Raw genomic sequence first — 16,652 nt, forward strand, 5'->3', positions numbered from 1 at the left:
TGAAACTCCTGACATTAGGGTAACAATTCCACTTTAACTCAAACTTAAATTGATATTGATATTGATATTGATATATTGAAGTACAGTTTATATATTTACATGTAATATATCGTGTTTTTCAAAAGTCTCAGATCCAGTAACTTGGCCTAGATATGTTTATCTGTTCTGCCATGTACTAGATCTATAGACTTTCTAAAAAAGTGTACATTTTATGATAATAACTAAGCAGTGAGTAGAGAAAAAATTTAGTAGAATAATTAACATGATAGATTCAATCAATTTTTTTCTTTTTTTAAAAATAACAAATAATTATATAATATAAGTTGCAAATGGTGAGGATTCCAAACCGTTTCAAGCAGGGTCAGTTACAGAGGAGAACAGATAGTTTTTAAAGGTAAGGTTCATATTAAATTATTATTCATTATATTATAAAATTTGTTTGAAAATTGTAGAATATGTTTCTTTGTTTCTTTGAAGTTGAAGTTCTTTGAAGTTCAGTTGAAGAATTTCGGGCCGAAGAAAAAGAAAGATCTTTGCGTTAAATATTTTCTGAAAAGTTATATACTGAGATTCAAATTACTAGTGGATCTGGTTATTCCAGTTTTTCTCTGGTTAGATGTTTCGTGTCTGATGTACATTCTTTTTAAACACTGGTGAGTAAATAACAGTTTTATATTCAAGACCTGTGATTCTTGGTATAGCATGTCAGTGGAATAGCGTTTATTTTTTTTTCAGAATAATTTTTAGAAGAATATTTTGTGTTTTTTGCAGAGAATCAAGTGTAGTATTGAAGGCCTCACCACATGCTGTAATACAGTAGGTCATTACAGATTCAGCTAGGGAATTGTAAAGTAAAAGGAGATTTCTTCTGGTAAGTACGTCTCTCAGGATATAAAAACTGTGCATCAAGACTCTTAAACGGTTATTAACATTTGTGATGTGATCTGACCAGCGCGTGCATTGATCTAAGACTACTCCTAAATATTTGATTTTTTCCACTTTTTTTACTATGGAACATGTGCAATCGATCTTATGACAGTTTGTGATGTGTAATTGTATCAGAATATTTTTTGGTTGGGTAGTGACTGTTGGCGTAAATGTGAGAAATTTTGTTTTTTCAATATTCAGGGTGAGTTTGTTTAAGTTTAGCCAGTCGTGTATTTTTTGCAAGTCAGTCTCAGTAGTTTCTTTTACTTCCTCCCAAGTTTCTCCTGTGAAGATCAGAGCTGTATCATCTGCATAACAAAAATAGTGTCCTTTAAATCCATTATTTCTTGTAATATCATTCATTCAAGTTTTTTTGCCTTTAATGGGTTTGAACTCTCGTTTGAATTCAACAAATCACTATTTTGCTTTCGATATCAACGTGTAGAAGGAATAAACCATCTTCAGAAACTATAACAAAAAAACTTGTTCATGGTGCTTCATTCCCTTATTTTTTACTTACATTGAAAAAAAACAGTATATCAATCTTTGTCCATTTCCACATAGTGAAAAAAGGTGGATTCTCCAGCCTTGCCAAGGTAAAAATAATTGTCCTCCTTAGTTTGGGTGGATAATTAGGCCAGTCCAATTCATAAAATGCTTGTCGTGTGTTTGAAAACTGAAAGACATCAGCGCCAAATCAATGGGTTGGAGAATACATTGAAAACTGACTACTTAGTACAGAGTGACCCATTTTTAATGGAAACACCCCCCTAAAATTTGAAGTTATAAACCGATTTCAATATTTTTTTTAAACGTCAAGTACTAAAAAGTCTACTTTGGGACAAAATTTGAAATGTTTAATAAAGTTTCAGGGCATACTACGATATTTTTTCCTAGTCGAAAATCGGGATTTTTATTTAGCGATTTTTTTATTGAAAAAATCACTACTCCAATAGATTCAGAGTACCTCTAAATAGGTGTGACCAAAATTTCATGAAAAAATATTCATTAACAACAAAGTTATGACAACTCAAAAATTCGAAAACTCACACAGTCAACAGTCACAATATATATTTTTTTTCATGATTTCAACAATGAAGTGCCGCCAGATGAAAAAAAGAAATAAGTAGCGTAAATATTTTTAATGAAAATAACGTAATTACATTCACACAATTCAACTAACAATGAAGCAAACAATTTTAATAAACGTAACTAATAACTAATTATTGAAATGTTTCGATTCAGTGCAACAATTAATTCTAACTCATATTCTAGTAGCCTCTACTAATCCACCACGTATTTCGATACATATGTCGTAGCGCTTACCAATGTTTCTGATTACGTTCCTTAGTTCTTGAGGGCAAATATCTGCACATACCTGTCGAATTCTTGCACAAAGTTCATTTCTATCTCTTGAGCGGTTTTTGTAAACCTTTTGTGTGAGAAGTCCCCAGAGAAAAAAGTCCAAAACTGTGAGGTCTGGAGATCTGGGTGGCCACTCTATAAACGGACTACCACGGCCTATCCATCGGTTTGGAAAATGTTCGTTAAGCTATTGCCTCACAGCTCTGGCATAATGAACTGAACACCCATCTAACTGGACAATTAAATTTGATCGTTCATTGATTGGCAGCTCGTGAATAGCATCCCAAAACTATGTGTTTAAAAATTCTAGAAACCTCTGCGCATTAATGTTTTCCTCAAAAAAGAAAGGACCAATAATTCGTTCGTTCAATATCCCACACCAGACGTTGATTTTTTGGGAATACTGGCTTTTACAGTTTATCACCTAGTTAGGATTATCCGCTGCCCAATAGCGGCAATTCTGTGATGACACTAATCCATTTGTAGTGAAAGTGGCTTCGTCGGTATATAAAATATTTTTTAGTGAATTTCTATTGTTTGAATATTTCCCTTGGGCCCATAAATAATATTCCAGGCGTTTTGCTTCGTCGCCTTCTTGAAGTGTGTGTACAAATTTTGGCTTGAAAGGTTTAATATTCTTCGCCTTGAGACATCTCCGAATAGTTTCTCGTGGAATATTCAAATCTAAAGTGGCATTCCTTATACTGGCATCAGGATTAATTCCGAAATAATCTAAAATGGTGAGATCACTCCTGTCATTTCTGTTTCGTCTTTGTACAGGATTACTTTTTAACATCATTTTTGATACTGCACCAGTTTCATTGAATATTTTATTTATTTTATTTACCGTATCGCAGCTAATACGAGGACGATCAGGATGTCTTTCATTAAATACTCTACAATCCTCTCTAGCACTTCTAAAGTCATCTCTCGAAAGGCGTACAATTTCAATTTTCTCTCTTACGCTTAATCTTGCAGACATGACACAAAGTAATTCGAAGAACTGTAAGGTAAATATTATTGACAATAGTACACTTAAATCTTTCACAAGTGTCAAACTATGTTGACAATAGTATACTTGAATCTTTCACAAGTGTCAAACTGTAATAACATTTCCATGGCAACTAAGATTTAAATTGAGATATTAGGTCTTAGTTTCAGTTAATTTGCGTGAAAATTCGAATGTAATTCCGTTATTTAGGCTATTTGTTTTTTTTTTCATCTGGCGGCACTTTATTGTTAAAATCACAAAAAAAATATTCTCATTGCTATATCTGTTGATATAGGGTGTTTTTTGTAATTGTTAGCTGTGTGAGTTTTCGAATTTTTGAGTTGTCATAAATTTGTTAGTAGTGAATATTTTTTCATGAAATTTTGGTCACACCTGTTTAGAGGCAATCTGAATCCAGTGGCGTCATGATTTTTTCAATAAAAAAATCGCTAATAAAAAATCCCGATTTTCGACTAAGAAAATATATCGTAGTAAGCCCTGAAACTTTAATAAACATTTCAAAATATACAAAATATATAAAAGGGTTGGGATTTTATACGTTCAGTAATAATGCAAAAATATTGGAATCCTTCGACGCTAAACCAAATTCTGTTTCCATTTTCGATGATGTGATATGTGAAAAACAGGATGTTATAATCATATTTTTGTATTGGGATGTCATAAAGATGTTAATTGTTTTTATCTTGCACAGACATATTCTCGAGTGTCTGAGCAATTAATGCATGATAATACGAATTTTATAGTAATATTCAAGCAAGATGAGACAAATCTTCACCGTATTTATTCAGATCATGTGTCACCCGAAATGACATTCAAATTGGGAGAATTAATATGAATTTTCAGTCATTGACAAGGATAGAAAAATTCATGGAGGTAGATATCGCAAGAAATTCGATAGTTTCATTTATATCCATGATGCTGCTATTCAACTTCAGTCAATGATTCAACCTAACTTTGTGTTTCTTCGTATAATGTATATATATCGGACTTCAAAAATCTGTTTTATATGAATTACTCTCATCGAACAAATGTGAATGTGAATGTCTTCATCTTCATGGAAAAATTTATTGAACTTGTGCTACGGAATAAAAAAAAGTCAACATCAAAATTTTTTGATATTTCTAGGTGGACCTAAGTGTATATACATGCTATCACTCACCTCCAAGGAAAAGTCATAGCAAAACCAACAGCTAGTGAATACCTCAATCAGTACAACAGAAGTCATCATCATCAAATGGGGCATTTCGAAAGATTCAGCCTATTTCAACAGGAATAGTTTTATTCTCATGATAATTTTTTCAGTCTTCAAAACGATTTACTTACCTTACTTGCTGTATAAGACAGGCAACATGTTATAAACAATGAAAGTCCACTGTGCGTCAGAAATATAAAATCCAACATATCATCGACTTTTCCAGCTACACTGTAACAAACGGAAAAAAAACAGAAAATTGATCGGTCTTTTTCAATAACATGCATATTTTTCAATAAAAGGAATAGTTATAGAGTACGGTCTCAAAGTAATGAATAAACTCATTTTCTACGTGTTTATAAATATAATAATAATAATAATAATGTTTATTCAGATTCAATAGATCGCTATTAGCGATAGTGACAATTGAATAGGTATGACGCTGTCAAATTTTGGATTTTCGAAATTGAATGAATATTGATTTTGTGTTGTTTTTCTGTTCTTAATTTGTTACTTCAATAATTCTCTTGTTATTAAAATGGCATAAACAAATGAGGAAATGGCCGATATGCATTACTTTTACGGTCTGTCGCAGGGGAATGGGTTGGAAGCTTCTAGAAGATATGCTGAAATGTGTCCTCAACGGCAGCACCCTTCACATAGAATATTTGCTAGACTTCATCAACGATTACGAGAATATGGTTCATTCGACAAAAGAACGCAGGATTGCGGTCGCTATCGAGAAATACTAACACCACAGCTTGAGGAAGCAGTACATAATTTGATTGAAGAACAACCTGCTACCAGTACTAGAAAGATTGCTTTTCAGCTAAATGTTGATCATATGACGGTATTTCGAATTTTAAAAGAACAACTCTTATACCCTTACCATCTGCAACGAGTACAGGCACTGTTACCGCGAGACTTTCCGAACCGTCTTGAAGTAATTGGATGCTGAAAATGATTGGAACAAATTCTGACTTTCTAAGACGATAGAATTCACAGACGAATGTAGTTTTTCTCGGGACAAGATTATTATTTTTCATAATTACCACTTATGAGCTGATGAAAACACTCAAGCTATTGTCGAAACTAACCATCAAGAACAGTTTTCTCTTTATGTGTGGCTCAGAGTTATTGATTGGTGAGGCATACGTTCAATTTTTAAGAGAAGTGCATCCAGTACTGCTAGAGGAAGTTATTTTGGGCGTCAGAAGGGATATGTTTTTTATGCATGATTGGGATCCCGCCCATTTTAGTCAAGTAGCACGTCATCATTTAACTGAAACATATGCAAATCAGTGGATAGGTTGAGGAGGACCACAGAACTAGCCCGCTTGATCCCCGGATCTCAATCCTCCCGAGTTATCTATTTTGAGCCATTCACAGCATTTGGTTTATCGTACTCCTGTTCGCGATGTAGAGGACTTAAGAAACCGCATCATCGATGCGTGCAGGGTAATCAGAGAGACTCCAGGAATATTTGAGCGAATACGTGGCTCAATGCGCCGACGTCTAGACGCATGGGTAATTTCTGAAGGTAGACATATTGAACATTTACTATGATTTCTACATGTTGTGTGTTTTGTTATTAATACATTAGTTTTGTTTATCACCCTTCAATCGTTTAATGCAGGCACTAACTACAAAATAACAATAAATCCAGTTCGCATTTAAGTATGACGATGTATCTCTGTTGTTGCTCGTAAAATAATTTTTTGCTGCGAACTGGTTCATTTTGGGCAAAAAACCCAAGAGACATTTTTTGTTCAGAATGAAACAGTCTATCGGAAATAAATATGGTAAACAAATAATAAGACAAAAAGTTACATTGAAAATGAATTTTAGGGGTTGCGTTTTCCACCCGTTACAACCATGGGGTAAACCAAATAAATTACTGGCTAAGTGTCTTTTTGGTAGTACAAAACGTCAGGTTAATTGCAATATTGTAACTTTTTTAGTGCTTGTGAAAAAAATTGTCATACAAATTTTATGTACCCCCTTTCAGGGGATGTATCTTAACAAGGGATGCTACAATGAAGCTTCTTTATATGAAAGATCCTATTTTCTTCTCGATGTGGAATCACCTCCTCAAATGTTTTACACTTATTCAGTTACACCCTGTATGTAACGTGTTTTAATGAATTATAAAAGGTTTTAAAATACTAGGGTACCGCCGCGAAACAACACTCGGTATGTATAGTGAATTTCCTCACACATGCGAATTCATTTATTTCGTTCGCCGGTCAAAATGAGCGATTTCAATTGGGAATGCGAATTTTATGGGAAAAAAAAGTAGGTACGGAAAAAAAAAACCGTATCGGATGTTTCGGTCGACCGAACAGTGACTGTGTGTATTTTGGATAGATTGGATGAATAGTGCATATTATGTATCGTTATTAACGGATTTTTCACTATTGCATTCCAAATTGGCGAAGTTCGTTTTGGATTATAGTATTTTCTGGATATCGCCGAATTTTCTTTAGTAATAGAGGATAAGTCTATAGAATATTAATATTCAACGTCTCAGGGTTGCGTCGGGTTTTTGCACATGAGGCGTTTTATGATACTGTTTCAACTTGTATTTCCAATTCTCCCGAGGAATAGGATTTTGTGGTAGTCTTCGAGGTGATAAAAGGATTGGATAATTTTTCCTTTGTCTGGGATCAAACATAAGACAGCTGATACGGGAACGGAGGAAGTCTCACCCTATCTCGTGGAACGTCCCGATAGAATTCGCTTAAGGATCCATTGATAAGTACCACCCAGTGGATGTTTCTTTATTTTTTGTCTATTCGCGCACATAAGGAAAACACTTGCTGTGTGGGAACAAGCCGAGTATTTTTTTCTTAAAGCCTCCTAGAATTTATATATATATGTATATATACCTATATTTGGTTACCTTGATTTAGTTTTACGAATAAGTAGTTGCGTTCTGAAATAAAGGTTGATTTTTATCGACTTTATTCTGGAACCTTTCTCTCGAGAGTTTTTTTTTGGCCTTTAACCTCTAAATTTTGTATAATTTGTGTTACAAAATATTTACTGTGCTATTATAGAGACATATTTATACCATTCACATATTTTTATTTCAACTAACATATAGGTTGGCAAGTAAGCCAATTGGATTTAGTGATTTCAACTCTAAGAGAGGTGTATGTTATATTTTTTCAAATCACTTGGCGCCCTCTCATACCATTTTTTGTGTCTAATACTAATAATAAGACCCACACCCGACTCCACTGAGATATTAGTCGGTGCATACACCTAAACTGTTTTATCGCTTACTAAGAAAAGCCAAAAATCACGTAACAGTTTTATTGGCGCTCAACTTTGGGGGCCCGATTTTTGAGTTCTGTATTGAATTAATTTCTAGTGAATTTTATGTTAGTTGAATTTTTGGAATATTTCATGAATTGTATTTGAAATCATTTTTTATTTTTTTCGAAACTGTATATGATATATCGACTGTATTTTGTAGGTTGGGAAAAAAAAACTTGGCACATTTTCAATTTTTTTCCGAGTTTCTATCAGCCTTCAGCTTGTTTTGTCCACAAAGCATTTTTATTTATCGAGAATCGGGATAATAGTAATAATATTTAGTAAAATTTAAGGACACTCACATTTTATATTGTTTTACGGTTATAGTTATAGTCATTTTGTTCAATATTTAGTTCACATAATGGATCCTTATCGTTTGGCTAGGGATGAGTTGATTTACGAACTCAAGGTTAGGGGTTTGGTGAATACTCAGGCTCTCACGGTTGAGGTTATGAGGAAAAAACTAAAAGAGAACCTGAACAATGAAACTTGGGGAGACTTGGTCACTGATGAGAATTTGACTTTAGATCCTGTTTCTGAAGTAGATTGTTGTAATAGAAAGGTTGTCAATTTATTGGAATATTTTGAGGAAAAAAATATTTCAGTTGGGAGCACAGAACAGAAATATGTCAATACTAAGTTACTTCACTTGTACGGCAGGTTAACGAGATTAACTAATGTAGGAGGAACCAATGATACAATTAGAAGTTCTATTACTAATTTGTTCGAACAATTAAATGAGTTGGAAACAAAATTAGATGATAAAATTTTTATTAGCAAACCTCAGGGTGATAGTACTAGTAGACAGAATAATGATAATAACTTAGTGATTACGCCATCTTCATCCACTAGTTTAAGTAATAATCAAACTACTCACAGAGCATATGTTCCGGTACACAAATGGGGGATTCAGTTTAGTGGAAATTCAAAAGATAAATTAGGTTTGGGAGTGAATGCTTTTCTTGAGAGGGTGGAAGAATACAAGATATCACGAGGAGTGTCGGAGGAGGAACTGAAATACTCTATTACAGATTTACTCTTTGGGGATGCATTAATTTGGTATCGTTTAGTGAAAGATAATGTTAATTCTTGGTCTGATTTTGTTAAACTTTTGAAAGAAGAATTTTTGCCATTTTCATTCGAAAGAGATCTCAAAGAGGAGATTCGTACTAGTGTACAGGGAGCTATCGAAGGGGTTGGTACTTATTTTGCTCGAATGATGAATTTATTCAAGAGACTGCCACATTCTCCAACTGAATCGGAAAAATTGGAAATTTTGCGTCAAAATATAGATTTTTATTATATTCACGGTTTAGGTTCACGTCTACACGATATCAATTCGGTTGATTCTTTATTACAAGAATGTAAAAAATTAGAGAAAACTAAACACTTAGCCGAAAGTCGTCCTGTACCCAATCGAAGGTTATGTGTCCTTGAAACCGATTTGGCCGGTCCTAGTTCAAGACCATTGCTTTCAATAAATAATATTTCCAGTACTAATGTTGCCAACTTGACGTGTTGGAATTGCAAAGAGGTAGGACATAGTTTTTCTAAATGTTCAAAATCTCGTTCGCGAAAATTTTGCTTTCGCTGCGGAAAACCGAATGTAACTAAGTTTCAATGTACTTGTAATCCTCGGGGAAACGGCTCAGGAGGTCATTAAGTATCCGGTCTTCTAGGACCTCCTCATTGAATAAACCGGAAAACGATTCTTGGGGGGCATGGTTAAATTTTATAAGTGTTCAATATCGGAAAAGTAAAATAGATGCAATATTTTGTACATCTAAAGATGATCCCCGTCCATATATTAATGTGAAGATCCATGGAATCAATTTTTATGGACTTTTAGATACAGGGGCAGCGCAAACGATTATAGGTAATAAAGGCTGGCCTAAATTATTGAAGTTAGGCAATCTTGTTAGGTTAGAAAAAAATAATTTTAAAGTCAGGGTTGCGAATGGAGACGAATGTAAAGTTTTGGGGTCTATCCTACTTCCAATAGACTTAGAAGGTAAAGTAAGAATTATTAGAGCTTTAGTCGTAGAAGATATTGAGGTTGATATCATTTTAGGAATAGATTTTTGTAAACAGATGGACATTGTCGGTTCTTTTTCAAATAATTCGTGGGAATTTGGGGATAATGGAAATCTGTTAGGTTTATGTCTGGTTGGAGTGGAGGACAGGTCTAAGTTAAATGAGCTAGTTACCGATTTTTTCAGTAAAATGAAAAGCGATTTAGGTTGTGCCAAGGGAGTTTGTCATGTGATCGATACAGGGGATGCTCTACCTATAAAGCAGCGATATTATCCAGTTTCTCCGTATATTCAGGAATTGATAAATAAGGAGGTTGATAAATTGTTACAGCTTGGGGTTATTGAGCCTTCAAAGTCTGCTTGGTCCAGTCCAGTGGTGATGGTGAAAAAACCGAACAATGAATATCGTTTTTGTATAGATTTCAGGAAGGTCAATCAGGTATCAAAAAAAGATGCTTATCCACTTCCGTACATCAATAGTATACTCGATAAATTACGAGATGCTAGGGTTTTGAGTTCAATTGATCTGAACAGTGCATATCATCAAATTTTGTTGGATCCTTCCAGTAAAGAAAAAACCGCGTTCACAGTTCCAGGAAAGGGTTTATTTCATTTCAATAGAATGCCTTTCGGGCTTCATAATGCTCCTGCAACTATGCAACGTTTTGTAGATACTATTTTTGGGGCCGAATTGGAAAACTCAGTTTTTGTTTATATGGATGATATCATTGTAGCTACCAAGGATTTCTCTTCACATCTTGAAGTTTTACGAAAAGTTTTTGATAAACTTTTACAAGCGGGGTTGACAGTTAACAGAAACAAATGTGAGTTTGTGAAGAGTCAGTTGAGATTTTTGGAATATCTTGTCGACGAACATGGTCTCCGAACAGATCCGCAGAAAGTTGAGTCGATGCTGAACTATCCAACTCCGAAGACAGTCAAAGAGGTTCGTCGTTTTATTGGAATGGTCAGTTGGTACAGGCGGTTTATTCCAAATTTCGCTTCTCTAGTTTCGCCCATCAGTCAACTAACTCGCAAACACCAAAAATTTGTCTGGTCTGAGGAAGCCGATTCTGCTTTCTTGAGAATTAAGGAGTTGCTGATTTCTACGCCCATACTCAGTTGTCCGGATTTTTCGAAGGAATTCATTTTGCAGTGTGACGCTTCACAGGTGGGAATAGGTTGCGTGTTGACACAGAATTTGGAGGACGGTGAACACGTGATTGCTTATGCCAGCAGAGCCTTGACTTCTCAGGAATCCAAATTTTCAACCACGGAACTGGAATGTTTAGCAGTCTTATGGGGAATTCAGAAGCACCGTTGTTACGTTGAAGGAGTTAAATTCAAGGTCATTACGGATCACTTTTCACTTCTATGGCTTCATAAACTTCAAAATCCCTCAGGTCGCTTAGCTAGGTGGTCTCTCCAATTACAGAATTTTGATTTTGAAATAATTCATCGTAAGGGTAAATTGAACGTGGTACCCGATGCCTTATCAAGAGCGGTAGCGTATATTGACGTTACTCAAGATGATTATGATCCATGGTATGAAAAACTTCTATACAAAATCCGTTCCGTGCCAGAAAAATATGTTAAGTGGTGTGAACGGGAGGGAAAACTTTACAAGCTGGTGAAGTCGACTTCATCTTCTGATCCTGACCATGATTGGAAATTACTGGTACCCAAATCTCTTCGGAAGAAAGTTTTCATGGAATGTCATGATGCTCCAACTTCAGGACACCTAGGGTATTTCAAAACAAAAAATCGAGTTGCATCATTATATTACTGGCCTAAACTGAACGTTGATATAGCAAAATATATAAAGAATTGTCAAGTCTGCAAGTCTCAGAAGCCTGAGCAAAAACTACCATTTGGTCAAATGAGTGCCCGAGTAGTATCTCGTCCATGGGAAGTAATCTGCTCTGATCTTATAGGTCCACTTCCACTCAGTAAGAAGAAAAATCGTTTCATTTTTGTTGTGGCAGATTTATTTACCAAATATGTTTTACTTTTTCCTATCAAGTCCGCTACTAGTCAAGCCATAGTAAATCATATGGAAAAAGATATTTTCATGATATATGGTGTACCTGAGCGAATAATTTGCGATAACGGTCGCCAATACGTAAGTAATCATTTTAAAAAGCTAGTTTCCTCTTACGACTCTCACATACAGTTCAATGCTCATTACCATCCGCAAGCAAATCCAACTGAAAGAGTTAACCGTGTTGTGAAAACCATGATCAGGTCATTTATAAAGGATAATCATCGCACTTGGGATGAAGATCTTCACAAATTCGGATTTGCTTTACGAACCGCAGTGCACGAAGTCACGAAATATAGTCCTGCTTACTTAAATTTTGGACGTGAGTTATATCTTTCGGGAAAAGTTCATAATAAATTGGGTCCAAATATCGAAAATACCGAATTTGAATTTGCAGATAGGCAATGTTTAGCTGACCATGTCAAAGGTTTAAGGGAAATTAATGATTTAGTCAAGTCCCGGTTAACTAGTGCCTACGAAAAGAGTGCGAATCGTTATAATTTCAGGAGACGACCACTCAATTTGGAAATTGGTCAAATAGTTTGGAAGAAAAACTATCAATTGTCCGATAAGGCGGCTTATTTTGCGTCAAAATTAGCGCCTAAGTTTATAAAGTGCAAGGTAGCCCGGAAAGTTTCTCCTAATGTATATTCACTGACTGATTTTGTATCGGGTGCTTTTTTAGGTAATTGGCATATTAAAGATATCAAGTTAGATTAAAAAAAAAAAAAAAAAAAAAAAAAAAAAAAAAAAAAGAGTATATATGTAAATATATTTTTTTTTTTGGGGAAGTAAAAGGGGAGTTTGTAACGTGTTTTAATGAATTATAAAAGGTTTTAAAATACTAGGGTACCGCCGCGAAACAACACTCGGTATGTATAGTGAATTTCCTCACACATGCGAATTCATTTATTTCGTTCGCCGGTCAAAATGAGCGATTTCAATTGGGAATGCGAATTTTATGGGAAAAAAAAGTAGGTACGGAAAAAAAAAACCGTATCGGATGTTTCGGTCGACCGAACAGTGACTGTGTGTATTTTGGATAGATTGGATGAATAGTGCATATTATGTATCGTTATTAACGGATTTTTCACTATTGCATTCCAAATTGGCGAAGTTCGTTTTGGATTATAGTATTTTCTGGATATCGCCGAATTTTCTTTAGTAATAGAGGATAAGTCTATAGAATATTAATATTCAACGTCTCAGGGTTGCGTCGGGTTTTTGCACATGAGGCGTTTTATGATACTGTTTCAACTTGTATTTCCAATTCTCCCGAGGAATAGGATTTTGTGGTAGTCTTCGAGGTGATAAAAGGATTGGATAATTTTTCCTTTGTCTGGGATCAAACATAAGACAGCTGATACGGGAACGGAGGAAGTCTCACCCTATCTCGTGGAACGTCCCGATAGAATTCGCTTAAGGATCCATTGATAAGTACCACCCAGTGGATGTTTCTTTATTTTTTGTCTATTCGCGCACATAAGGAAAACACTTGCTGTGTGGGAACAAGCCGAGTATTTTTTTCTTAAAGCCTCCTAGAATTTATATATATATGTATATATACCTATATTTGGTTACCTTGATTTAGTTTTACGAATAAGTAGTTGCGTTCTGAAATAAAGGTTGATTTTTATCGACTTTATTCTGGAACCTTTCTCTCGAGAGTTTTTTTTTGGCCTTTAACCTCTAAATTTTGTATAATTTGTGTTACAAAATATTTACTGTGCTATTATAGAGACATATTTATACCATTCACATATTTTTATTTCAACTAACATATAGGTTGGCAAGTAAGCCAATTGGATTTAGTGATTTCAACTCTAAGAGAGGTGTATGTTATATTTTTTCAAATCACTTGGCGCCCTCTCATACCATTTTTTGTGTCTAATACTAATAATAAGACCCACACCCGACTCCACTGAGATATTAGTCGGTGCATACACCTAAACTGTTTTATCGCTTACTAAGAAAAGCCAAAAATCACGTAATTGGTAATTAGGTAATTGGCATATTAAAGATATCAAGTTAGATTAAAAAAAAAAAAAAAAAAAAAAAAAAAAAAAAAAGAGTATATATGTAAATATATTTTTTTTTTTTTTTTTGGGGGAAGTAAAAGGGGAGTTTGTAACGTGTTTTAATGAATTATAAAAGGTTTTAAAATACTAGGGTACCGCCGCGAAACAACACTCGGTATGTATAGTGAATTTCCTCACACATGCGAATTCATTTATTTCGTTCGCCGGTCAAAATGAGCGATTTCAATTGGGAATGCGAATCTTATGGGAAAAAAAAGTAGGTACGAAAAAAAAACCGTATCGGATGTTTCGGTCGACCGAACAGTGACTGTGTGTATTTTGGATAGATTGGATGAATAGTGCATATTATGTATCGTTATTAACGGATTTTTCACTATTGCATTCCAAATTGGCGAAGTTCGTTTTGGATTATAGTATTTTCTGGATATCGCCGAATTTTCTTTAGTAATAGAGGATAAGTCTATAGAATATTAATATTCAACGTCTCAGGGTTGCGTCGGGTTTTTGCACATGAGGTGAGTTGTGGAAAATTATATTCCTTTTTATACCGCGTTCTGTTTAGATCAGACCGTAACACTTTCCATGACTTTTTAGGCGTTTTATGATACTGTTTCAACTTGTATTTCCAATTCTCCCGAGGAATAGGATTTTGTGGTAGTCTTCGAGGTGATAAAAGGATTGGATAATTTTTCCTTTGTCTGGGATCAAACATAAGACAGCTGATACGGGAACGGAGGAAGTCTCACCCTATCTCGTGGAACGTCCCGATAGAATTCGCTTAAGGATCCATTGATAAGTACCACCCAGTGGATGTTTCTTTATTTTTTGTCTATTCGCGCACATAAGGAAAACACTTGCTGTGTGGGAACAAGCCGAGTATTTTTTCTTAAAGCCTCCTAGAATTTATATATATATATATGTATATATACCTATATTTGGTTACCTTGATTTAGTTTTACGAATAAGTAGTTGCGTTCTGAAATAAAGGTTGATTTTTATCGACTTTATTCTGGAACCTTTCTCTCGAGAGTTTTTTTTTGGCCTTTAACCTCTAAATTTTGTATAATTTGTGTTACAAAATATTTACTGTGCTATTATAGAGACATATTTATACCATTCACCTATTTTTATTTCAACTAACATATAGGTTGGCAAGTAAGCCAATTGGATTTAGTGATTTCAACTCTAAGAGAGGTGTATGTTATATTTTTTCAAATCACTTGGCGCCCTCTCATACCATTTTTTTGTGTCTAATACTAATAATAAGACCCACACCCGACTCCACTGAGATATTAGTCGGTGCATACACCTAAACTGTTTTATCGCTTACTAAGAAAAGCCAAAAATCACGTAACAGTTTTATTTTTATTTTTTCACAGTATACAGCAGCAGTACGAGATTATCTGAATCAACTTTTTCTCCGTCGATGGATCGGTAGACGAGGAGAAATTGAATGGCCAACCTGTTCTTGCGATCTAACTCTACTTGATTTTTTCTGTGGGGTTATCTGAAATAAAAAATCTACAAGAAGAAAACAACTGATATTGATGACCTAAAACATCAGGCAAGAAATCAATCAACGGTTCCCATTTTGAGCATATGCTTCAGACTGTTATTATTTCAAATATTGTTGAAAGCGTTACACTTTATTTCTTCCCATGGTGCCATTAACAAACTGTGCAAATTGAATAATTGAATGTTTTTCGTTACCAACGTTTTATTTTTTCATTTAAAATTTTCATAGGGGTAGCTATAATTCCTAAGGGGTTGATGGGGCAGTTGAATAATTTTATTAGAAAAGTGTATTTTCAAATATGAAAGTCAACTAGTTACGTAAAAAATGAATTTATCCGTTACTTCAGAACTGCACTCTATATTATTGATAATACAATAAACCAGATACAGTGTTATAAGATACATTTTATTTTTGAGAGTAGTACATATCACACAGTAATATGAATTCACAGGACGAATAGAGACAAAAGTTTGTTACTCAATTTATTTCAATGTTATATGAGCTTAAACCATAAATGAGATATAATATGGGATATAAAGATGAGAAAATGAAGGTGAAAATAACCATGAACGTTTAATTTTGAAAAAAACTAGATATTATTAAAAACTGAGAAAAAGTCCAAATCAAACATTATATATATGGAAATCGTCATTACAATAACAAACAGAAATATCAAATTTACTCACTTGAATATTATCTGAAGTTCTTGTACACATTTCACTATCCTGCTTTCTTGTTCAACCCAATTTTTGTTTCCGAAGGCTTTTTCCTCCTTTATGTTATCTACGTGGGACAGAGCGTACGATATAACCCTAACTTGACTTTTCAGTTGGGTGATAGTGTTCAGATACAAGCAATCTAGAGCTGCAGAATTGAAAATGATCACTATCGTTGAGCTACAGTACAAAGAATTGATAACTTTTCAAGTTTACCTTAGTAATAGGACACAAAAGACACTGATAACCCGTTGATAAACTTCAGAATTATTTATATTCATATCAGAATTATATATTTTGAATGGTTCTGAAGGGAATCAAATTCACAATTATCAATGGAGACGAACTCTTTGTCTAGAACCTGCTTTTTTATATCGCTACTCCATATATTTCTCCTAACCTTTTTTTAGAAAATATGAATACTCAATCTATAAAACTCTCTGAATTTCTGTTCATGTTTAGAGAGCTCACGGGAAACCACTGCCGAACT

At 34.3% G+C, this 16,652-nt stretch overlaps 1 protein-coding gene across 1 annotated transcript; it reads right to left on the bottom strand.

The window, feature by feature from the left end:
• Positions 1 to 1,284: 1,284 nt before the first annotated feature.
• Positions 1,285 to 16,364, bottom strand: LOC141481635 (odorant receptor 2a-like). The gene is made up of 5 exons (XM_074173505.1): positions 16,133 to 16,364; positions 4,628 to 4,727; positions 4,464 to 4,562; positions 1,448 to 1,603; positions 1,285 to 1,395 (listed from the first exon to the last, which is right to left on the bottom strand). Exons 2-5 carry the CDS (start codon positions 4,703 to 4,705, stop codon positions 1,345 to 1,347), a joined length of 384 nt encoding a protein of 127 aa, XP_074029606.1. The 5' UTR covers positions 4,706 to 4,727; positions 16,133 to 16,364; the 3' UTR covers positions 1,285 to 1,344.
• Positions 16,365 to 16,652: the final 288 nt, after the last annotated feature.

This window comes from Leptinotarsa decemlineata, unplaced genomic scaffold (genome assembly GCF_025532065.1).
Source record: "Leptinotarsa decemlineata unplaced genomic scaffold, Ldec_3_MD MMD2_tig00000251_RagTag_RagTag, whole genome shotgun sequence".
NCBI classification, from domain to species: Eukaryota; Metazoa; Arthropoda; class Insecta; order Coleoptera; family Chrysomelidae; genus Leptinotarsa; species Leptinotarsa decemlineata.

Coding starts and splice junctions, on each gene's coding strand:
- LOC141481635 (XM_074173505.1), bottom strand. CDS start 4,705: ATGTTGGATTTTATATTTCTGACGCACAGTGGACTTTCATTGTTTATA. Junction 4,563..4,627: donor TGTCTTATACAGCAAGTAAG/GTAAGTAAATCG, acceptor CTGTTGAAATAG/GCTGAATCTTTCGAAATGCC. Junction 1,396..1,447: donor ATATACTGTTTTTTTTCAAT/GTAAGTAAAAAA, acceptor TTTTTGTTATAG/TTTCTGAAGATGGTTTATTC.